This window comes from Calliopsis andreniformis, chromosome 7, assembly GCF_051401765.1.
Source record: "Calliopsis andreniformis isolate RMS-2024a chromosome 7, iyCalAndr_principal, whole genome shotgun sequence".
Classification (NCBI taxonomy): Eukaryota; Metazoa; Arthropoda; class Insecta; order Hymenoptera; family Andrenidae; genus Calliopsis; species Calliopsis andreniformis.
This window is the reverse complement of record NC_135068.1, coordinates 4,964,964-4,989,439: the sequence shown is the minus strand read 5'-3', so window position 1 is coordinate 4,989,439 and position 24,476 is coordinate 4,964,964. Positions and strand designations below refer to the sequence as shown.

The window sequence follows — 24,476 nt, the reverse complement described above, 5'->3', positions numbered from 1 at the left end:
ACAAAAGTACCTGTTATGCTAAACAGTATTTAAATTAATAGCAACGGCGGAATAAACTTCTCGACAAACCCCCTTAATTACTGCGTTAATTAAGTACGTGAATCGGAGTGTGAATATAACTCAGAATTACTTCAATCCAAGAAAAACGGGCTCCAATTTAAGTCAGATTCATATTTATCAGAACTCCTCAGACAGCTTCAGAGTGTAAAATGGCACCATAACTTTTTAGACACCCAGCTTGAAACACTCAGCACGTCCTCCACACTCGCTCCCATCTAAATGCAAATACGTGGAAGTAGCTGGATCGTGCGAGAAATATTCCACTCCAGCAGAGTATTCTAGCCTTCTGAAAACTGTGCTTATTCCATTTTGAGTATTCCCTCGCGATTAGTCGCGACTCGTCGCGGACTGATGTAGCGAACATTCTATTTCGCGATATTTGTCAATTGTATACAATGGTTCCCAACCTATTCCCTTTTAGAACTTCCTAAAGCCTCTTAACTTTACTTATATTCCAACTGAACGAGTCGCTTGCCTCAATACAATTGCGCACACTGATGTATGTATATAGTAAATTCTCCTTATATGTTCGCCACATTCGTTATATGTCCATCGCTATCTTGAACAGTTGGAAGAAGAGTATTCCTCTTGAACTATGTCTCTACCCAACACAAACAATCGGCTTTAATTCAAGGGAATTGAGAATTGCATGCCTTGTACGCGATATATGTTCCTGGCCATACAAATAAATAACGAGAATTTACTGTATTTATCCACAGATAAGAGATAATCAGCAGAGTCTAGAACGTATCACTTATCCAGGGTTCGCTAGAATAGAAATTATAACTTATGCTTCCAAATCCTCCATTCACTGGCATTCTTTCACACACCCCTTCACCCAATTCTTTCAAAGTGTAAGGTGGCTTAACCTTCAGCTTGTGAATCAGGTCCCCAATGTAAACTGAATCAGCAATAGCAAGCGTCCTGGGTGTTACTTTTTATCCACGTCAAGTAGCGATTCACTCTACTGTAGACGCCAGGGTAGCCAGGTTGCGCGCATCCTTCGCCCCAGGACACGACCCCTGCGAAAAGTGTGAGAATGATTTTGTTAGAGCAAAATATCGTTCGTAACTTGTTAACCCTTCAAGACTATCATGGGTCATAAATGAAATTTCACACCCATGCAAATGTTTCTTTTAAAATCTGGTGACACCAGTTATTTGAATATTCATTGAGGCCATCAGTACTGATAATTTTATCTCACAGTAGATCAATAATATACCTTGTTACACAAATAACAAACAAAATTTGCGTCAATCTGATGATAGCTTTCAAGGGTTAAGTTTGTTTGCTTGTTCACCACGAGGATCTTACCGACTATATTATAAGTGTCCTTGTTGGCAACGTGCAGAGGACCACCGCTGTCTCCCTAAACGAAATAATTCACAGTTGAACGATACTTTGCTCGCTTAACGTTAAGGAACAGGTTTGTGAAAAGTAATGCACGTATATATGTCGTGTACAAAATGACGTATAAGAATGTAATAATACCACCGAAGACCAAGTAAATGGATATTGATAAAAAAAGGTGGAGGTTGATTACCTGACACGAGTCCTTGCTACCTTCTTTGTAACCTGCGCAGAGCATGTTGTCTGTGATCCTTCGCGCTGGGTATTTACTGGCGCGACATTCGGTATTTGTGAGAATTGGAACTGTGACTTCTTGTAGGGTTTGGGAGATGGGACCAGACTCCTCGGTTGCGCCCCATCCAGTTACTATGCCCTTTTCTCCAGCATAAGTTTTTACTGAAAAATGGTTTCTGAATGTTAGATACTTGGAGATATAATATGCAATAATATCTCAGGATTACAGCAATTCCTAACTGGATCTAAAATAATTGAGGTAGGTCAGTGGAAACCTGAATTGAGATGAGAGTTATAAGTAGAGTAGATGAATTACTTATAGTGTATGATATTGGCATTTCATTTCATTGCATTGGGAGGCAAACTTTTAGTCAATAAAGGTGACTGTATAGAGACAAAATAATATACAGTTTTGATAACATAAGGTGGTCGCTTACGACCACGTATCGAGACCTGAATACATTTTGAGAAAACGCTGTACATGTTACTGTGCATCGATAAGAAGATGGTAAGCAGAAGAAGACCAATTTCTGACGAGTATTCTTTACCTATACAGGGTGTTTTCAAACATGTGGGATATTTTTTAAAGGCATGTGTACACGTGAACTTTTTTCACTCTCTTTGTGTTTAGAACCTACCCTCCAAAAATGCTCCACATGCTTAGAAATATCCTGTATAGTAAGTACTATAAGCTACTAGTGTTCAGGACCCTTTCTTTTGAAACTCTCTATCTCACGAATTGAATGTATAAATGAAAATCTGTATCTATGGTATGTAAAAGCTCATTTTAATGATCTGATTTGATAGCTACCTCTCCTTGATACCCAACGGTGCTAAATAAAAGAAAGAATTAAATTTTAACTATTAAATTAATGAGATTTCAAATATAGAGAAATTTTAATAAATTCATTCCAGCCAGTTGGAAAGTATTAAATTTCTTGAATTTACAAGTTAAATTAAATTCCATCAATTAAGGAAAATAATATTTAATATCAATACAAAATTTTGATTTTAGTTTTTGGCTTTTTAGACCTATTTTTCAATTCTAGTGCTACTATTCTTTATTTAATTAGGTATTTTCTGTCGTTAATTGTTTTATATCAATTTTTTTCTACAAGAATAATTAAGAATTATTCAAATCTTCAGTAAGTTTCAAGTATTACCTCTTTCTGGCAGACAAACAGGTCTCATTTTCCCCTCAAATCGAATGGGATCCTTCAATCTAACCAGCGCAATATCATTGTTGTAGTTGACCGTCGAGTACCCAGAATGTTTAATCACTTTATCGACTTTAAACTCCTGAGTTTTTGCCTCTGTCGTGGAATTACGATCGTGTTCCAATATTCGAATCGACATGAGCTTCGGATCGAATCTGTTTGAAATATTTACAATCTTTCAAAACATGTAATAAAGTATCTTTATTATCAATAACATAGAGTGTACTTAAATAAGTACTCTCTAAAATAATTACTAAAAGATGATTACAAAAAATGCAGGGAAAATATTTTCTGTTACTTTTAACATAAAATATGAAATGCAAAGGAGATTTCGATTATTAATATTTTTAAGCACTTTTCGAAATTATTTCGCATTCCATTAGTAATATGAAATTTCTTTGAACACAGAATGAAGAATTTTCAACTACAATCTTTAAACACTTGCATTCTGTACAATAGATAATAATTATCTTTTTATTCAACAATTAGCTTTTTGAGTTCTTGAAAATATTTTTAAATTAATTACTAATTTCTTAAAAGCATTAAACAAAACATTTTTACAATACTATTGAATCCTACTTTAACAAAAAAGTAGTTAATTTAACAAATGTTAGGCTTATTTTGAGATACCCTATATGTAACAATATTATACAAAATAGATAATATGTATACACATATTGATATACACTAGAGTATCACTAGAGTACGTTTCAAAGCGATGCATCACAATGACGAGTCGTGAAAGCAGAAAATCAGATCACCTGTCAACGCAATGTGCTGCGGTCAATACGTAACGTGAATTTATAACCGATCCACCGCAATAGAATCGTCCTCTAAACATCATTAACGCCATCCAGGGATATTGATTAACTTGTGTCTCGGTTCCACCTACTATCCGTTTCTGTGTATTTGTTAAGCCACACTCTGCGGAATTAATATAAGGTCATATTCAATTTAGTTGAAGGTACATCGACGTATTTGACATTAATCCAAATGTAATGGCAATAGGTACTGAATATTAATGGAGATTAATGAAGATGGAAAATACCAATCACAAATACATTTTCAATTAAATAATTTTAGAATATTGTAATAATCCTTAACTAGTATGGCGTCTGTGTAATAAAATAATGTAATAGAATCACTCTCGTTTTAACATTAAACATTATTAATAAATGTGAACAAACAATTTCCAACTTTTCGGTTTATTATTATCTATAATTCGCTAATATTTTACGCAACTATTAAAAATATGCTAGTACGAATACTGTGACGCCGCCATACTAGTTAAGGATTAATAGTACCAGCAAGGTAAGTAAAATAAAATAAAAATAAAACAATGGTAAAGAATATGTAGTATTAATAAAAACCAAAGAAATTGTATTAAATTTGGGCGTTGCAAATAAAAAATATACACTAAAACTTACTACAAGGCAAACACGAGTCTGGAGACACTGGTTTCGGACGTTCGGTTGTCGTTGTGGGGACTGTGACACCAGACACAACATCATACAACCATTCCCAGAAATTTTTGTCGTCCGTGATCGTTGAATTAGTTTGTGTAACATTTAAATTGACTATAGTACTGTTAACTGTAACTGGGAGCTGTAATAAAAAAAGTAGAAATCATGGAAATTTTCTAGTTACCTATTATTTCGTGTATATTATTTAAATGATAAAGAAAGTTAACTTTGAATTTTTGAACAAAGACTAATTGTAAATATAAAATCAACACGAAAAATGATATGTAGTATTTCAAGCTCTATTTAAGCATACGTTTCATGTGCACTAACCTAATCCTACAGTACAAGGTGTTCAAAAATATGTGGGCGTAACTTCAGAGATGAAGACAGTACAGCACAATAAGAAAACAATAAACATATATTCAGTAGGACCTTGTTCTCAAATCACAGTTGCTTTGCACTGTATCACTTGTTGAACTACCTTCACAGAAACTATTCTTCAGCTTGAATACAATCTGTTAAACATTTTATCATAGACCTTCTGACTTCTCTAAAACTGCCAAATATTGTTTGAATTCATTGGTTGTACATAAGACGACAGAAAATAACTCAGTTTATCATAAGAATGACAGTAAGACAGATACAGCTGTAACTGGAAAACAAGGTCATACCAGGCATACATTCACATTTTGTCTCATTTCTGTGTGCTGAATTGAGACCTGAAGTTACTCTCACATGTTTATGGAACATCCTGTACAAACTGTTCTTCGTTTAATCATTCCTACCATACGAATTTCTTCAAAGATACACCACATCAAAGATGGTTACAGTTTTACAGTAAGACCTCAATTATCTAAAATATCACGAGATTCAAACCTGAAGCATCCTTTTGATATATAGCTTTATCTTCTTTAACAGACTACTATTACTTCCCTGTTTAAGCGTTAATCGATGTCCTACTCTAATCTTATTGTTATTACACTCAATACATGCAAACTTAAACAACAGCAATTTTGAATATTCGAAGTTCGGTTAATCAAGGTTCTACTGTATTCGATGTTCGGTTAATCAAGTTTCTGTTGTATCCAAAATTCGGTTAACTGAGTTTCTACTATACTCTGAGATCTGTTAATACAGATTCTACTACATTTAAAATTCAGTTTATCCAGGTTCAACTATATTCAAAATTCAGTTAATCGAGGTTCTATTGTATCCAAAATTCGGTTAATTGAGGTTCTATTATACTAAAAGATCAGTTAATCCAGATTCTACTACATTTAAAATTCAGCTGACCCAGGTTCAACTATATTCAAAATTCAGTTAATCGAGGTTCTATTGTATCCAAAATTCGGTTAACTGAGGTTCTACTATACTCTGAGATCGATTAATCCAGATTCTACTATATTTAAAATTCAGTTTATCCAGGTTCAACTATATTCAAAATTCAGTTAATCGAGGTTCTATTGTATCCAAAATTCGGTTAACTGAGGTTCTACTATACTCCGAGATCGATTAATTCAGATTCTACTATATTTAAAATTCGGTTAATCCAGGTTCAACTATATTCAAAATTTAGTTAATCGAGGTTCTATTGTACTCAAAATTCGGTTAATTGAGGTTCTACTATACTCTGAGATCGATCAATCCAGATTCTACTATATTTAAAATTCAGTTTATCCAGGTTCAACTATATTCAAAATTCAGTTAATCGAGGTTCTATTGTATCCAAAATTCGGTTAATTGAGGTTCTGTTATACTCTGAGATCGATTAATACAGATTCTACTATATTTAAAATTCAGTTTATCCAGGTTCAACTATATTCAAAATTCAGTTAATCGAGGTTCTATTGTACCCAAAATTCGGTTAATTGAGGTTCTGTTATACTCTGAGATCGATTAATCCAGATCCTACTATATTCAGGTTTCGGTTGAATGAGACTCTACTGTATTCAAAGTTCAGTTAACCGAGGTTCCATTGTACTTACTTCCTCGCAATTAACTGCAATCGTGGTCGCGATCACAGCGACCGCGCAAACAATCCAGCGTATGCACATTATCACCGAGCACTTGACCGCACACGAACTACTGTTAATACCCTCGCGACGAGCTAGTGAATGAAACCGTGACAGATTCGATGGGAGTCAATACACTTCCTGCCAAGACGACGTATACTTTCACACAAGACTTTGATACGGCGCCACGTCTTTATTTATACGGAATAGTGGACGGGCGAGTAGTCAGAGTGAAAATTTAGGCTAACCGTATGTAAATTTGCGGCAGAGGAACACCGACTGGTGAACCATCACGGGAGTCCATGTACCGGTTCACTCAGGATTTGATGTCCTGATCGTGCCTGCCCAGGTGAATCCCCTTTTGAGTCCCACCTCTGCTGTGTTTTTTGCCTTAGGTGGGAAGCCATCTATGGCAACATGTATCTGGACAAGTCTTTTTATTTCGAATTTTTTGTCGAGCTGTCTCATCGACAGCTAGGTCATTAGCGATAGGTTTGACCTGGGTTTCTTTTATTATACATATTTTGTTGTAGAGTTGGGTCTCCTTCGGGTAGCTAAGAGTGTTTTGAATGTAGAACCTGATGTGGCAAGTGTCTGAACAAAAATCCAAAGCAAAAATCTGAGTGAGGATTGGTGTGAATATTGTTCTAAGTATAATTGAAAAGTTTGACAAAAGAGCAGCTATTTTAAGATTGGGTAAGCCAACAGGTTAAACCCATACGTTATGAGTTGCAACATTGCTTTTTTCTAACTACGTAATACACAGGTAATATTTTTTGTGTATTGATAGATCTTATGTAGATACAGACGAAAAAGACATCTCGATTTTGAAGAAAAGTGACATATTAGGTTTTGCCATCTGATTAGAAAATTATAAATAGGAATTTGTTCTTTATTGAGTGTTCAATCAGAGCATAACTGTGAAATTAGTTAATTGTTCGTGTCTCATTTTTTGTTTCCTTAATTAATATGGTCTTGTGACGGTAGTGACTGCGTTTAGACTACTTTTACATTCTTATGTTTGGCTATCATCTGCATTTGTACACTACATTCATGTTTTGTTGTTATTGTTGCAGATTGCTGGTTGACACGTTTTTAGTAAATATTCGTGACTAATTGTATATCCTATTCTGAATCTCGTTATAATTATTTTTTCTCCGCTGCCCATATTGACAGTAGGCATTGATTGGCGCAAATTTTGTACTATACATATCATGGATATTGGTTCCTTTATTATAGATCAATATGCATTATAGGTTAACTTCGGGAGGTCCTCGTATTAAAATGGGTTTCTAATTTTATTCGTTAGATCGGTAGTTGACAAGCAAAGATAACATCTTTATTATTGTTAATGAGGTCGATATAGGACTCTTGGATCTATATTATTTTGGATCTCTGTTTAACGTTGAGATAAAAAACAATAAATGTTCCTAACGCTAATTGTAAGCTTACATTCTAATGCAATTAAAAATAAAGTAATAATATTCAGCTACTGACACGTCATAACTCAAGTATTGGGACATGCATTCGTAAGTTGATCACTTATTGGGACATTTGACATCTTAAATATCGGGACATTTACCTTATTTTGAAATTATACTTGGGCTTGATATTTTTTAATGCAGTAAAACTTTGATTATTCACAATTTCTGTTATTTAAATTATAGATATTCGACGTAACAACAATAAGAATTCCGTAAAACTTTGATTGACACGTAAAAAATTATTTACCAACAGCCTACCAAAAGTAAACAAATTAGTTATCAAAAGGGTTTCAGATTTAAATCTTATGATATTTTAAATAATCGAGGTACTTCTGCGTGTTATTTAAGTAAAAAGACAGTAGTGATTATAGAAATTGCACAAGACCAATGTTTTTAGTTTAACTCTTGTATGAACAATAACAGTCTATATTATTAGGAATTGAAGCTTCGATTTATCTTTTTTATCTGAAGATATAATTCATCAAACAATTTAAAATACCTACGATATTTGCAATATGTTTATTTTTTTACCAGGCTATATCTTTGAGCAGTGAAATAATTTTATTAGTCACTGTCACGATCAACTCTAGTTTATTAAAGTATACTACAACCATGTCACTGTTGTATCAGAAGTGTAGATTTTAATTCTATGTAGATTTTATTCTCAATTCAAATTATACTTTAACTTCAAAATATTAATTTCTCTAGAACTTGTTTCATATTTACTATTCATTTAAATTATTCTCGTTTTTATTTTATAAGTAATATTTTAACATTGCTAGGATGCAATAATTCAATCCCTCTATTCGAAAAGGAAAAAAAGAAATAGAAGCAGAATTTGTTTTTCCATAAATCCTCTACGTATCTAAGTACATATACAAACTGAAACATACATAGATACGCACAAAATTACTGTGTGTCAGTGTGGTTGCCACCAGGATAACGAAGCTTATCGCTGATAATTCATCACTCATTTGTACGAGCCTCACTGACGACAACATTTCTATGTATCTCGGCTTATCAAAGGCGAGAAAACGAGATAAGCTGATACACGACAGACAGTGTATCTCACCTGTGACTTGTGACAGTGGGTCAAGGTATGTGGATCACAGCACCCTCATGCGGGCAAGACATTGCTTTATTGTCCTGGTGTATGACTAATTTTATCAAAGGAGCCTTGCCTTATTTATGCTTATCGCCAGGGTCAGATTGTCGCCACGATTTTACCCTTTTCACGGGCAAGATAAGTCTCAACTGGTTTACTGTAATGAGGCCATAATCGTGTGTACACATTAGCAATCGAAATACTTTATTTGACAGTCTAATCGGACTATCAAGTTTCAGTGATTTTTTGTGTATTGTACTTGCGACCACTAATCCCATAGTAGCTACTCAAGGTAATATTTCCAGGCTGTGCCTTAAAACAATTTTTGTACATTTTTTTTCAGCCATAAGGAACAGCATTTTGAAATTTTTATACATAGATATATTTACCTATATACGCTGTTTTAAAAATACATGTCAATACTCCAGAAGCTGAATCTACGCACTAAAATAATCAAAAAATGTCTTATGAACACATATCTTATATACCTTACTATTCGAGTTATGATTATTATTAAATTATTATTATTATTATTAAAGGAAATGTTGTACAATTAGTATCGAGTTTCGTACTGACCCAAAAATATCAGGTGTTCCTCGATTAATCTTAAATCTATCCTGTATCTTTTGTTGCAGTAATTTTGCAATTTATTGTTGCAATAAATTTGAAATGGCCCTAAAGATAAAAATCCAATGGATGACGGCCACTTTGAAACATTTTCTATAATCAATCATAACTCAGAAAGTAAGGTATGTAGGACATACGTTTAAGTAACATTTTTGACTTATTTTAGTGTGTAGATTCAGCTCCCTGAATTTCTAAAACACCCTGTATTTGGAGTACTTAAATTTTGAAATTCTTTTCTGTTATTGACACAATTATGATTTCTTGCTGAGATCGTCTAAAGTAGGATGAAATAAAAATTATTCAATTTTTCATTTTTTGGCTAGTTATAAAATTTATATTGACATTACTTTCTCAAAATTCTACTTTTGGTTTTTATCTTTAGTTATATTCTGTACCTATATGATAGGTACAATTTACTTTTATTTATCTGAATTAATAATTTCTATTGTTTCTCTGTTTCAGATAAATATGACACTCTCAATTAGTATTTATAGTATTTATATTAATAATAATTATTCGTAATAAAATAAACAAACTTCAAAATACTGCACATGAGAAAAGAATTTTAATGTGAAATATGATAAATATGTGTTAGATATGAGTTTCTACAGTTTTTGTTTGGAAGATGAATTACAGATGAATTTGTGCTACTTTCGCGATGCATTTTTGCACAGTCAAGATAGAAACATGAATTCCTCTTGGAGAAGATACGTCTGAAATTACTCTGATACTTATGTTACAACTTTAAAATTAGTAATAAACATTCACAATTGTACCAGTGATAACACGCTATTAATAATACTAATAATAATAGTAGTAATAATAATATTTGCAACGAATCTTTCTGCACCAATAATAACAATATTTATGTATTATCAAATTGTACAATAAAAATGTCTCATGAGTATCTCAACATAAAATTTAATTATATTTTGTTAGTTCAAATAAAAAAATAGCCAGAAATATTTCTAAATTTATAATTAAAGTACAGTCAAGAGCTATCACATTTCTTCTTATTAACAATTCCATACTAAACTTACAAATAACTGAAAGTGTTACAAGCTTATTAAAAAAAAAAAGATTTTATGAATTTTATTAAATATTAAAGTAAAATATTTTCTCATGGATATGAGAAATGCTAAATGTAATAACCAGTATCATTTTCACCAGTGCCCAAGTACTGAGACCTGTCCAACTATTGGAACTTTTTCTTATACCATTTGGTATTTGGAAATTGATGATAAAACTCAATGCAAAAGTCGTGAAATGAAGTAGCCAGTGGAATGAGAAAAGAATACGTATAATTTATCCAATACTTTCTTATATCTCGTTATTATTCTCCCCTTGTAATCTCAAACGACAAGACATTTTTCTCGATTATTTTCGATCGCGCAAATTATGTACCATCAAGAGCCCAGTTCCTAATTATTCAAGAATATGAAATATAATTTTCTTAACGTGTACATGAAAAAATAAATCAACCTAAAATTAACGAAATGTGCAGAATAACAAAAATTTTTTGTTATTCATATAAATTTATGTTTCGTCTTCAATTTGATATTAAAAGAAGTGCAAAAACAATAATAATTCAATTATATCGTAACACAGTTACAGTAAACTAATAAAAAGAGCAATTACTGATCACTTGTTACCAACTAATAAACTTCACGTATAAATGTTAAAATAGATAATAATTATTTACCAACTTTTTGGAAGAAATTTTCATAGAAATAAATTTAATATATTTATTGAAATGCTAAATTGATCAGGAATTGGCTTCTGGTCAGCGACTGGATTCTCGATGGTATGTTTGTAGTTTGCTGAACGAACAGCTCGTAAAACACACGCAGTTCGTTGCATCGATGCTTTGCAAGAGGGGATGCAACCTCATGAAAGTAATAAATTTCGATGTGAAGGTGAGCGGTGCCTCGTTACCAGCGAAACGTGACCCAAAATGCCATCATTTTTTTCCATACGGAATACGTACTGAACGTAACGGTATCTGTACCAATTTCTGCGAAGCAATCGGTGGCGAGGTCGAGGAATGACAATGATTGTTAATAAAAGGTGATCGGCAGATTCTGACTTCAGTTGAAAAAAATGGGAATATATGAATAAATATGCTCAATGTTTGAAGATTATTATTAATAGATAGTAATGAATTCTTTACTTGAGGCACTTAACCTTTTTTTTAACATTTCTTCTTTTTTGTTAAACTAGAATTGACTCAAATATCATGGTAGTGGTAAGATATTTTTCTAACTTAAGGAAACAAATTATTTTCCTCCAAATTTGGCCGATTCTTGATTACCAATTAAACAGCTTGTAATGAATATCGATAAACAGTCGTTAAAAATTATGGCATCTACTACTTAAAGTAGATAAATAGTATAAATAATTATCTTGAAGTAATTTTCCTTACAGCAAAAGTAATTTGCTTTATTTCAAAAGACGTATGAAGTAAAAATAGTTTCAGATTGTATCAATTATTATTTTTTACTTTTTAGTTAAAATAATTTATGCTCGAGCCTTGTCTTTTTTAAGCTTGTTAATAGAAACGAAGAATGTGTTGGACTTTTTTCTAAAAAAGTTGACAGGATTTGAAGTTTGGAGCGTCATCATGGACGAGGTCATTGACATAAGAGTAGACTAGCTTATGAACTATCGCGCTTGGTTTGATTGCCTTACTGACCTAGAAAGTGAGGCTCATTTCAGCATTTTTAAGTACATTTTTTAAACAAATTCGTTTTTAAAATATAACGAATATTAAATTGTATTAATTTTTTCTTGATATTTGTTCTCGATTTGGAACCAGTTAAGAATTCATGAAAAGTATGAAATTTCTCCCTAGCAATTTGAATTTGCCTTCTCAAAAGCAAGGACCAAGTAAAATGAAAGAAAAGTTCCAAATTTTGTATGCTACACAATTATTCAAAAATTTTGTAAATTTAAAGTATCGAATTCGAATGGCAATATTTTTACGAATGTTTAGATTTTTATTGGATGTTACTTCTGTTCCATAACACATCTTAAAACATTCTTTTTTGGAACACATCAACGCTGAGTATTATTCCTCTGCCAGAAAATATTGTAACATTTTTTACTGTTTAATAATATCTTTTGCGAGTTGTACAGTTCATTGTCAAGTGAAATAGTCACACCTGCACAAAAGATAACCTTAATTATGAAACTTAAATTTGTAAAGTATCCACACATCTATGTGTAATATTATATAGAATCTTCACCTTTTTGATTTTTTTTTCTAATATTTAAACAATATCTAATAATTGCGTCTTGACACGAGTGTCTGAAAACATATAATACTAATCACTGTACGTAACTTACAACTCTAAAATTCAACAACTCGTGAATGTCTCTGTCCTTCAAAAGCGTCGTGGACCTTGAAACCTTTACCCAATCTGCCGAATCGATGAATAATATCCGTCTGCCTACTTCTGAACAGAGCACAACTCGTAATTATCTGAACATGAAGCATCCCTCTCCGCTAAAGGATTGCAACACCTCTCCAGCGAATTAGGAACAGGTTAGAAAAAAGAGCAGCGGAACAGTCGTTTCCTCTGTTCCTCGTTAGATGTTTGCCTTAGCCTTACGAATCCAAAGACAAGGGCGAGCTGTTACATTGACCCCATTCCAGCGGCAATGGTAAACCACCAACAATATTGCCATCGTATCAGGAACTTCTTGGAACCGTTCACCCACGATTCGAAGCTGTTCCATGGGCCCCGAGGGAATCCTTGCCAGGGATTAATTTCGAAGTTCTACGTGGCTTGTAAAAGAGATAATGCATAATTCATTTAATAAAGGGGAATCCACCTAGATTGAAGGTTCCTTGATGAAGCTGATTTTAATTGGTCGCATGTCGGAGAAGCGAACTCGTACAGCACAGAGACGCTTTAAAGATGTCTTAAAAACATCCAGTAAACTTCAGAAATGTCCAAAAGTCATCTATGAAACATCCAAAGTTACAAATCAATATGAACGTCTTAAAAGACATTAATCTTTTACACAAAAAATAGACGTCTTTAAAACGTCTAAAAGCACAAGTCTTTAAGACGTTTTATGAATGTAAATTTCGAAAGTCTTTTAGACGCACGCTGTCGGATGCTTTTAAGACGTCCAAAGTTATACGTTCAGACATAAAATGGACATAAAATAGACGGCTTGAAGACATCATGTGCTACCTGGGAAATGTGATGCAAATTTAGGTGCATAGATTATGTAAAAATGTTAATAAAAAAGTGACGTTTATATTTGCTTTGTTATATTGGAATTATAATTGTAGTCAGATGATAAAATCTTGTGTCTTGCTTTTTTAACTTTATAATAGCATAAATTTTAAAGTCTGTTTAATTCTGAAAAAAGAGAATATTTCTTTAAAAATGCATTGAAAGTTAAAAATGCAATTTCTTTTATTAATAGTTGTAGAAAATGTTTTTTTTAAGTGTGTTATATTATAGAATTATAATTTGATGCAGTAATCATACATCTATTTATGTCCAATTTGCTATAATAATGACATAAATGAAAAATACCAAAAAAAACCGATTCTGGTATGAAAGGATGTTATTGTGTCATTTCTCAAAAAATTATGATTTTTTAATTGAATCATTGTTACAGCAAATGAACGATTTGTAGCTGAGAATAGAATTAATAATAACAAATTTACATTTTTAAGAATACTCGACGAATTTTTACAATGGACGTAGTACTGTACAATTGAATAAAAAACAGGTTGACGAAATAATAAAATATTTGTCAATAAGATCGTATGACGAGACATTTGTTTTATTCTCCATTTTGTCATAGTTTACTGGTATCAAATATTGATCAGTAATTATTATAGTAAGTAATCTCAAATAAATGAGTTTATCTTTTAAGTGTCTTAATATCTTAACGGAAAGCTGAAGACATTCGTATCTTTTCCTACACATATGCTGAGATTCTGTAACCAGTTGCGCATAAAGATTAAAGGAGCGTGAAAGGGAAACCTCTCGCTTATATCCTACATTTACCTTCTTTATATTTATTGTGTCTTCCAACATACAGGATTTACTAGCCTGCTCGAATAATTCTATTAATAGAAAGTTAGTTGCTAAAAAGTCTATCTGTTATTACTAAAATCACTTGATTTTTTAATGTTTGTTTAATATCATGTGCTTTTATAACTGCATCCACGTCTCTCAAATAACGTATCTTTCCTATTTCTGAACCAGTAATAAAAGATAATTAGCAATTTTCACTGTAGGAATCTAATATTGAATCATAATCTACTTAACGACTTGTAAATGTAGAATTTAGTTTTACAAGATTTTTTATAAAGAAATTGTATTATTTCTTTTTACTGTTATTTCTTATTTTATAATTTTTTATTATAATATTCTATTGGACTAAAAATATTTCCAATTTTAAAAATGGCACCTAAGTTAAGATTCGATGCATCATGCAAGCTATGCTGATGAAGCACTGAAAGAGATTCAGCGACATGATCGATCATTTAAAAGATTCACAGCAAAAACTACACACATCCAAACTTACCACTCTGGTAAACAAATCATCATTTCATCAACATAAATCGTATAGTGGCTCGAAATGTAAAAGAATAAGACAAATCATTAAGAAATCCAATTCTAGGAGTCTTGCTTAAATATTGTTTTTATTATTTAAAATGGAACTAATTTCTTCATTAAACTAATTAATTTCTCATCATTCTTCCATTACAAAAATTCAGTTTCCACTCGCTATAATCTTGCAATTGCAACGCGCTAGTATTGGCTTATAGAGAGTACTCACAGTTCTAAGATCAATTCATATGTCAACAATTCGTATTTGTCTTGTCAGGGACGAGACTGAAAGAAAATGAGAGTAACTTCAAGAAAGAAAGTAGAAACAGTAGAACAGCAGCGAGCGTATACCGAGAAGATGCTATATACATATACATAGCAATTTCCTGAAAGCGCAAGATAGCACCTCTTTTATCAAAATTTTTCTCACAATCCAATTTTCTTCGAAAATTCATTCACAAATATATTTTCTCATAAAACAGACTACAATTCTTTTTAAATTTCAATTACTTATGACTAAAGAAATTCTTGTGTAAATCACTTTCTACCTGGTTTCAAAATGAAGTTTAATTTTTTATTAATAGCAAAAGTTGAAGCACAATTTTTAGCAAGTAACATGCCTTTAAAGGCAAAACTCTCATAAATCGCTATACACTTACATACGTACATACATGGGTATAAACAATTCAAAATGATAAGGACGAAACAAGTACGTAAATCAGGCTAATCGCATGACGCCAACGAGTCGACTATCCACAGCGTTTGACAAACCAATAAGGGACATTGATGATAATGTCTAAACTGGTAAATTTCCATCTTTCAATCAGGCTTATGTCTCTTTTAAACTGTTCCTCTTTAACAATAAAAGTACCAACAGAATTAAAATAACAAAAATGATTAAAACATTATTTTCTTCAAAAATTTGTTATGTTGGCTTTAATAAAAATAGATATACTGAAACTAATTATTGAAAATTCTACCGTTAATACTGCTTAAATGCTAATGTAAAAATATTAACAGCACTTTTTCGTTATGTGTAGATTCTCTTTCCTTTTTATTTATTTCTTGGAATTCTAGCACTTACTCCCTATAAACTCGCAAATCAGTACCAGCAACGAATTCACAGAGTATAGAAGACATTTATTTAAAGTTAAAATACGATGACTAATTTGTATACTGTCATAGATGGAAGAATACATTCACAAAATATTATTTTGAAAATAAGAAAAACAGTGAAAATTTCATCACGAAAAACTAAGCCTACTACATCCTAGTAGGTACTCCTATTAGGTATATCCTGTACTTTTATTTTGCGTTCGTTTCTGATAAACCTAAGGCAACTAATAGATACACAAATTAATCAAAAAATGTACATTGTACTCTCTATAAGTTCACCACTTCAACCAAATCAAAAATTACCATGACATGAACATTGCACGATACTTAACACAGACCTAACCTAACAACTTTTCTCAGAAAATTCCAAACCCACATTTCACAAAATGTCTTAAGTGAAAAAGCTCGTATATCCAATTCACACATAATAGAAACCTAAACCTAAACCCAAATAATCAATAATTCTTCCAGAAAATTTCGAACCTACATCACACAAAAGTCCCAAGTAAAAAAACTCTTATGATCTCCAACATAACTCCTATAATACCTAATTCAGACCTATCCCAGGCCTAATCTCTCCAAGCTATCAACAACTTTCCCAAAAAATTCAAACTTCATATTTTACAAAGTGTCCTAAGTAAAACAACTCTCATAGTCTTCCATCGAAGTCCTCTGATATCTAATCCAGACCTTACAGAGACCTAAACCCTACAAACCATAAACAATTTCCTCCACAAAGTTCAAACTCCACGTTACACAAATGGCGCCAAATAAAAGAAAAACCAATGCTCTCAAATTGTCCCCTTCTGAGCCACCGTGCGCGCGCGCTATCTCTGACAGCCTTCCGCCCAAGACAATGGACAGATCACGGGAGGCGCGAAGACACTCGTCTGACGAAACTGACATTGATCCAATCTGCTGGATCTCTGAAAGGAAGACGGGAAGGACGCGAAGGGTCTGGGGGGGAGAGAGAGGCGAAGTGGGTGGTGGTCGGGGTTGACATTGGTCGTTGGTGGTCGATGCTCGATTGCGAGGCGCCCAGCCTCGTGGGATGCCTTTCGTACGCGGGAACATTGGCACCGCGTCGTTGTGTGGGTGCTGGGCGTCTGTACAGGTGAGACAACGGCGCACGCCGTTGATTTAAAGGCTGTCACATGCAACATCTGCCAATGCAAACGCACCAGTCAAGGTTGACGATCCCCACCAGCCAGCGGGCCCGGGGTCCTTTGATACTTATAATTTACTATAAAACGGCAAAACGATCGCGACAGTTTTAGAGTTCTCACACCGGGCCGTGAGCACGTGGACTGGGCCACTGTACATCAGCGGGAGAGCCAAGATCGAGCCAAGTCTGCCCACCTGTCGACCATCGAATCGCCCACTGTGTACGCTGCAACACGCGCCACTCGCGAACCCATCAGTCCCGCGACAATGCGATGCAAACTCGTGATCTTGTTCTGGATATGCTGCTGCGCCCACGCGCTACCGCGAGTGGTGAGTCCGGATGTTGCTCTCTTTTAATGGTACATTTAAACTGGTACAGGCTGGGATACAATCGTTAGACGTTCTGTAGGGCAACTGTCTTCTTATCCATTATGACCGAAATAAAGCGGGATACAATTGCTGGACACAGGCGATGACATCTTTTGTTCTTTTTCTGTAGAATTGGATGAAAAGAGAAAGGATGTTGTTGCTATTGCCTGTTTTCAGCGATTGTAGCCCAGGACTCAGTCTATAAGCGGTTTTTAGATAGGAAAAGGATTGTTGTTGCTGTTATGTGATTACAACGATTGGATCCTATAGGCAGCTTCGGAGCTGGGAGACCATAAGGACTCGTTTAGATTAGTTAAACTAGTTACCTACTTGAATGCGAATGGCCAAGGTACTTGGGTCTATTTTGCTAATATGAACCTGTCGTTTATTTTTTATTTCTTTTTTTTTACATACTTTTTCAAGCTTCAAGTGAAGTTCTCATTAATTAAATTGCTTGACTTCAAGTGGATAATTTTTCAATTTAGATAACTATCTGGAACGGAGTGACAAGTCACCTTGTTTATGAAAAATTGTGTTTGAAGTATTTCTTACAGAGGAATATACCATTGTGAATAAATAACAAAGTACACACAATGTTGAATTACACAGTAACATAATTTTCATAGAAGTTCACCGTTCTAATAATAAGTGCATTCATAATTTTAATACAATAAACACATATTAGTATTAAGTCTATGATGCAAGTGTTTGTAAATTATTACACAAGAAGTATCGTCATATTTCTCTTTTTATCTTCCAGATGTCACCAGATGGTAAAAAGAATTTACCAAGGTCGAACGCTCAGATACATTACAATATCACGAATGCAGAAGTCGATGAACTCCAACCAATAGATGAAGCATCTTACACTGACTTCAATTTACCGCCCTCAATTCCCTCAAAGAGGCCAAATGTCTGCAACGACTGTGGTAATTAAGAAAACTGCAATTTAAGCAATCAACCTTACAAATGTCACTATTTCAAGTGTCCCCATTTTTGTTTTGTTTCTTCTTTTTTAAACTGATGGAACTATTAACCTTTTCGATTCTCTAGTTGTGTCAATTTTGTAAAATTACCACAAAGTTATTTAAGAAAATAGAAAATAGAAAATAGAAAATAGTTTAGAAAATAGAAATGATTGAAAATATATTCTTCAAAAAGTTGCTTCTGTTGACCTAGCACAATTTAAATATCTCTAATCATCTTAACTTAAAAAGAAAATATCCCAATGGCCCGAATAAAAATGAATAACAAATAAGGATTGATCAAATCGATTATGAAATATATCCACATTTTTGTAGACATTTATAATTTTAATATTTGAAAAAATAATCTCATCTGGAGATATCACATTTTTTAAGGTTCAGGTTACGAACAAACATTTTCTTCCCATGTATAAAAAATTGAAAGTAAATCCGCCTATTAGTCTCAGCTTTCAGCAGAATCGTGTCAGCCACACTTTAAAAACACAGTTTCAAGAAAACCGCGTTCAAAGTCTCCAGTTTCAAGTTGCAGTAGCAGAAAATGTATTAGCAATACTATAAATCACATGCACTATCCTAAAATTATTCTTCTACATCTCCTAGAGTTTATAACAATAGTTCCTGATCTCTGGGGACGAGTTACTTACACTTTACATGCTCCTGACATATTTTAAGTCATGAACATATATAAAAATAGCATTGTACCTCTAACGTGCTTAATGAATTTGAATGAAATTCTTTAGAACATACTTTCAAGACTACAAAATACGAAAAAACTTGAAGAAAGAAAGCATCAGTTACATTTTTAAAATTTGATTACTTCGTTACTTGAAAATATTCCTTGAGAAATATTTACATAAAACATTCAATGATCGAGAATTTGAGTAGCATTACGTGACAAAAAAATTACAGAATACATTTACTTTGCAGAAATCTACAAACATAGCAGATCCCTAATTAGGTTCTACTTACCCAATTGTGTTTATGAAAACAGGAATTTGCATAAGTATCCACAGTCTAATAGTTTCTAAACATTTATTGCAGTTTGTGGGATGGGCAGAAAAATAAGGATCGTCGGTGGAAACGTGACGAGTGTACACGAATACCCCTGGATGGTCAGCTTAAACAGACAAGGCACATTTTTCTGCGCTGGCAGCTTAATCACCCGAAAACACGTGCTCACGGCAGCTCACTGCATGCGGTAAGAATAGACACCAGAAAACACATTCACTTATCCCACCTGTTTTCTTCTTCTTGACCTATATCTACAGGAAGTACCTTTTATCCCAGGCAATAAACGATTTTCATATCTCTAGTATTACCATTCCTTGGCTTTTATGTGTCTTGGTTGTCCAAAATGGCAGACAGGAAAGACCGAAATGGGAGTAGGATAAGGGTATCAGTTACTGTATATACTGAACATCCCCAACTTTTATTTTCACATATAACAAGATGTAGCAGTATTAAACCAAAAATATTTGTTTCCTTTTTTTTAATAAAATGAGATATTTATGGTTTAATAGTGCAATATCATGTTATAATAATAAATAAATGTAGATGGTTGAGAGCGAGGGGACAGTGGTAATTGGTGTTATTAAGCTGAAAATATTTTATTAAATATTTTTATTAAAAACACGAATATTTTTGGTTTAGTAGTGTTATACCTTGTTATATGTGTAGTATGCAGTATATGACACTCCTGTCTTATGTATCCATTAGAAAGAGCATAATTTGAAATTCCTACCCTAGCCTTTTGGGGTCTCGAGGTGATAGATTATAAAGATTTTCACATCCTAAGTAAACAAAAGATAGTATAGTAAATTTTCGTTGTATGTTCATCGCGTGGGACCGATCATTTAAGACGATCATTGATTTCTGATAGAGCCAGATTTCGAGGAGCATTCCTCCCAAGTGGTAGAGCTGGAGATTCCAATATAAGTAATAAAATCCACTGAACATATAACAGAATTTATTGTAATGGAGCATGACTTTGTATCAGTTCAATCGGAGCAAAAATTATTACCTTATGCCAGATACATACACTATATGTATACATCCTTCTTTCTACCTTTTCTTTCATTTTCCCTTTCTACTTTTGCTCTTTAGTACCCTATCTCCCTCTTTTTAATAGTTACCATTTTCTCAAAAAATACTGAATTTTTGCTGTCCAAAATTATCAGGTATCTTTCAATATCGAAACAGAAAAAAATAAACTATTTATAGACGTGGAAGATAAGTCACAATATAAATTAAAAATTATTTATTAGTAAAAGTATTTTCTTTTTTAATCTCATACTTGAAAAGTCAGTTTGTAATTATTACAAATTACTTTTTAATAATGTATTTCATCATATTTTTCCACCCACCTAATAGTAAGCATTCTACATTATAAAAATAGCAAAAATAAAATAACGATTTTTATTTAAAACTGAGATTTTTCGATGAAAACATCTTTAAAAAATTCACACTATTACATATATCGTACACAATTTTAATTGGAAATAGTACACTGATAGTATTATCGTAGTATCATAGACTTCTCATAACCTTCACTGAGAAACACACTGTGTTACTATCTTCGCCCACGTTTCAAATTAAACTTCGAAAATTCCGTCACAGGGTTTCTGATCCAATCTGCCCCGAAAGGGTAAAGCGAAATAGCATAAAACAGCTTCGCAAGAGCACCAAACCTGTTCTAGGTACGATACGAAAGACATGAAGCTCGTATTGGCTGATGACCGTCCTAACTCTAGCAAAAACGCAATCATCCGCCGAGTAAAGTCAGTGACTGTCCATGAAAACTATCACAAGTACAGCTACAACAACGATATCGCTATTATCGAGATGGATCGACCAGTGGATATCAATGGCATCGTACGTACTGCCTGCTTGCCTGAGGATAGTGAGTATTTTTTATTCTTTTATTGTAGATTTGTGAATTTGAAATTCTGAATGAATTTTTGAGATTTTTTATTAAGTACAAGTATATTAATTTCGGTTTGACTGATTTTGTCCTTCGTTATAGTTTATTTATTAGTTATCTTCTGTCATCACTTTGTATAGTACTTGTTCGTTATAAGCTCACCACGACTTCTATTATTCTATTAATCTAAAATTGTTATTTAATTTTCACTCAATTTGACTTTCGAAACTATGAAAATGAGCCATCAACAAGTCGTCTTGTACAATCTTTTCTCGCTGTAAACTCACCATTATTTCTCCTATTACCTCAAATTGTTGTTTAATTTTCACTCAATTTTACTTTTGAAAAGATTATAACGACTCATTGACGTGTAGCCTATTTATATAAGCTCATTGTTGAGATTATAACGAATAATAACTATATTATTTAAAAAGCACATTCAAGACAACGAAAAAAAGTTAATCTTCTTTAAAAAATGAAAAAAGATTTTTTCAAATTCTCCGAAGGGAATAAATACTACCAGTGTGCAAGGTGCACAGAATCTACTACAACCTATAGCATTATTTAATCATGTACCACTCAAACTATGCTTCCATATACATCTGCATCCGTCAGTCGGAAGTTGTAGCAGTGTTGCCATCAGTAAACTTAACTGTACAGAATTTTTGTCATATTAAACCAAGCCATATTATATCTCAAAATGTTTTTACCTATATTTATTATATGAATTGGAAATATATGAATTTATATAATCGTATATACTCGAAAGAAATTTTACATTATAATATAAATGCTATGCCTACAAAAACTCAGCCGAAATGTACTATTAGTCAAATTGGCAAGACATTCTTTTCTCATTCTTCATTTTTTTACTCCTACATTATGGAGTAAGTTTAATAGCAACCAATTTTCTTATAAACGATTTTTTAGAAAATTGATGTGCTGTCTTCTTTGTTTTTATGTTTGATAATCACCTAAAATATTTGTTTGTTTGCAGAACCTATCGACTATACAGGAGCAACAGCCACAGTGGTTGGCTGGGGTCAAACTGGCGAGAGGGAGCCGGTGAGCAAGGAACTACGAAAAGTGAATGTACCAATTTTATCCGAAGAGGAGTGTGATCAAGCAGGATATCAGAAAAATCGAATCACCGAAAACATGTTCTGCGCAGGCTATATGCAGGGCGAACGTGACGCTTGTATGGTGAGTACTGAATTTTTTCTTAACTCTATGCATTTCTTCGGGTGTCCAATTAGAATTGTTCCAAGTTAAAGTTTCAGATATTTTAAATAGAGGAACATTGACCTTCAAAGACTCACGTGCAATAGTCAGTGAAGTGGTCTTGAAGTGAGCTACGAACATAACTTTAAAAAGTGCATATACTGTATGTGAAAAGTTGAGAACAATTGTGAAGAATTTTAGACAAAAGATTGCAGGCATCAAAATATGAGAAACTTTGTATATTCGATAAAGCTTAGTCTTTTAGCTATAGTTTTCTATCATAAATCGTAATTTACTATTAAACTACCATTTTATTTAAAGGGCGACAGTGGCGGTCCTCTCCACGTGAAAGGAACTTACGGCCAACTTGAAGTGATAGGTAAGATTGGAAACATATTCTTAGTATAAAAATTGATATATGTAATTAATTATATCAACTAGTGCATTATTATTATTAATATTTGTGGAAAATATTGGATAAATTCAGTCATTTATTATTAAAATATACATTTGTCATTTTTAAAGCTAGTCTCTTTTCTCACTGTAAAAGTTATTCATGTCAAATACAGTAAATTCTCGTTATATGTTCATCACTCGGGATTCGTCATATATCGCGTACAGGGCAGGCAATCCTCACCTCCCTTAATGTCGAGGCCATTATTTATGTCGGGTAGAATCACAATTCAAGGGAACCCCTTCCCTCCCAAGTATTGGCAATAGCGAAAAACATGTAACGAGAAATTAGTATATAACGAAGTATTTATTTTCTATTTAAATTTAATTTGATCTATTGAAAAATTAAAAATGCTGGAGTACTTTCTTGCCCTCCTGAAAAAGACAAAACTCCCAAGGGTTGCTTCTTATATGAGCTCTTCATTATATTTTAAAACAAATAAGCTTGGTTTTGCTGAATATTGAAAGTGATTACAAACTTTTGATCAATAGAGTATAAGAAAGATGGGAGTTTGGGAGTCTAATAAACGTAATAAAAAAGAACAATGAAGACAGTTATGAATTTATACCGAAAAAACTGTTTAAGTTTTCTTTCATTTATTTAAAAAAATGTAGTTGCCAATCTCTTACAATATTTTTCCAATCATTTTCATGTAAAGAATAATTCAGAAAGATGTATTTAATATTACAATTTTCTGTATGCAGGAATCGTCTCATGGGGTCGCGGCTGCGCAGAGCCCAACTTCCCAGGAGTTTACACAAGACTAACTAATTACATTGGATGGTTGAAAGATCATCTCGACGACGAGTGCGTGTGCCCACCACCTCGACAATAATACCTAACCTCTTCAACGTCTATTCAGCACTTTACTTCTTTATTTTGCTGTCCATCTGATACAACACACCATGCCAAAAAGCTAATCGCATAGCTCACGTTAATTGAACATCACGCTGGTGCATGATGGGCAGTGAACTTGATAAGAAGCTTTCCACGCACATTTCCAACAACGAACTTAGAACCCTTACTTATCTTAAGGTACTTGTACGAACGATTACCATCAGTATTACTGTAAAATATGTACAACAGCCATTCTCGCATATTACTAGATTTCT

At 33.1% G+C, this 24,476-nt stretch overlaps 2 protein-coding genes across 2 annotated transcripts in view; one reads left to right on the top strand and one right to left on the bottom strand.

Moving 5' to 3' along the window:
* The window catches only part of LOC143181566 (soluble guanylate cyclase 89Da), a 47,521-nt gene extending 23,104 nt beyond the window's left edge, over positions 1-24,417 (top strand). The window contains exons 13-18 of the mRNA XM_076382063.1: positions 18,544-18,712; positions 19,811-19,967; positions 21,466-21,668; positions 22,687-22,892; positions 23,232-23,289; positions 24,069-24,417. Coding sequence (XP_076238178.1) covers positions 18,544-18,712; positions 19,811-19,967; positions 21,466-21,668; positions 22,687-22,892; positions 23,232-23,289; positions 24,069-24,199 — 924 coding nt within the window. The 3' untranslated portion in view covers positions 24,200-24,417. The remainder of the gene's footprint in view (positions 1-18,543; positions 18,713-19,810; positions 19,968-21,465; positions 21,669-22,686; positions 22,893-23,231; positions 23,290-24,068) is intronic.
* LOC143181336 (trypsin-1) lies at positions 149-6,390 on the bottom strand. The gene is made up of 7 exons (XM_076381700.1): positions 6,310-6,390; positions 4,289-4,466; positions 3,623-3,785; positions 2,808-3,016; positions 1,604-1,806; positions 1,375-1,429; positions 149-1,082 (listed from the first exon to the last, which is right to left on the bottom strand). Exons 1-7 carry the CDS (start codon positions 6,376-6,378, stop codon positions 967-969), a joined length of 993 nt encoding a protein of 330 aa, XP_076237815.1. The 5' UTR covers positions 6,379-6,390; the 3' UTR covers positions 149-966.
* Positions 24,418-24,476: the final 59 nt, after the last annotated feature.

What these genes read in the sequence shown, in the direction of transcription:
- LOC143181336 (XM_076381700.1), bottom strand. Translation starts at nt 6,378, where the DNA reads ATGTGCATACGCTGGATTGTTTGCGCGGTCGCTGTGATCGCGACCACG. An exon ending in GTAGCAAGGACTCGTGTCAG is followed by an intron (nt 1,430 to 1,603) that starts GTAATCAACCTC and finishes TATTTCGTTTAG; the next exon opens with GGAGACAGCGGTGGTCCTCT. An exon ending in GGACACTTATAATATAGTCG is followed by an intron (nt 1,083 to 1,374) that starts GTAAGATCCTCG and finishes CACTTTTCGCAG; the next exon opens with GGGTCGTGTCCTGGGGCGAA.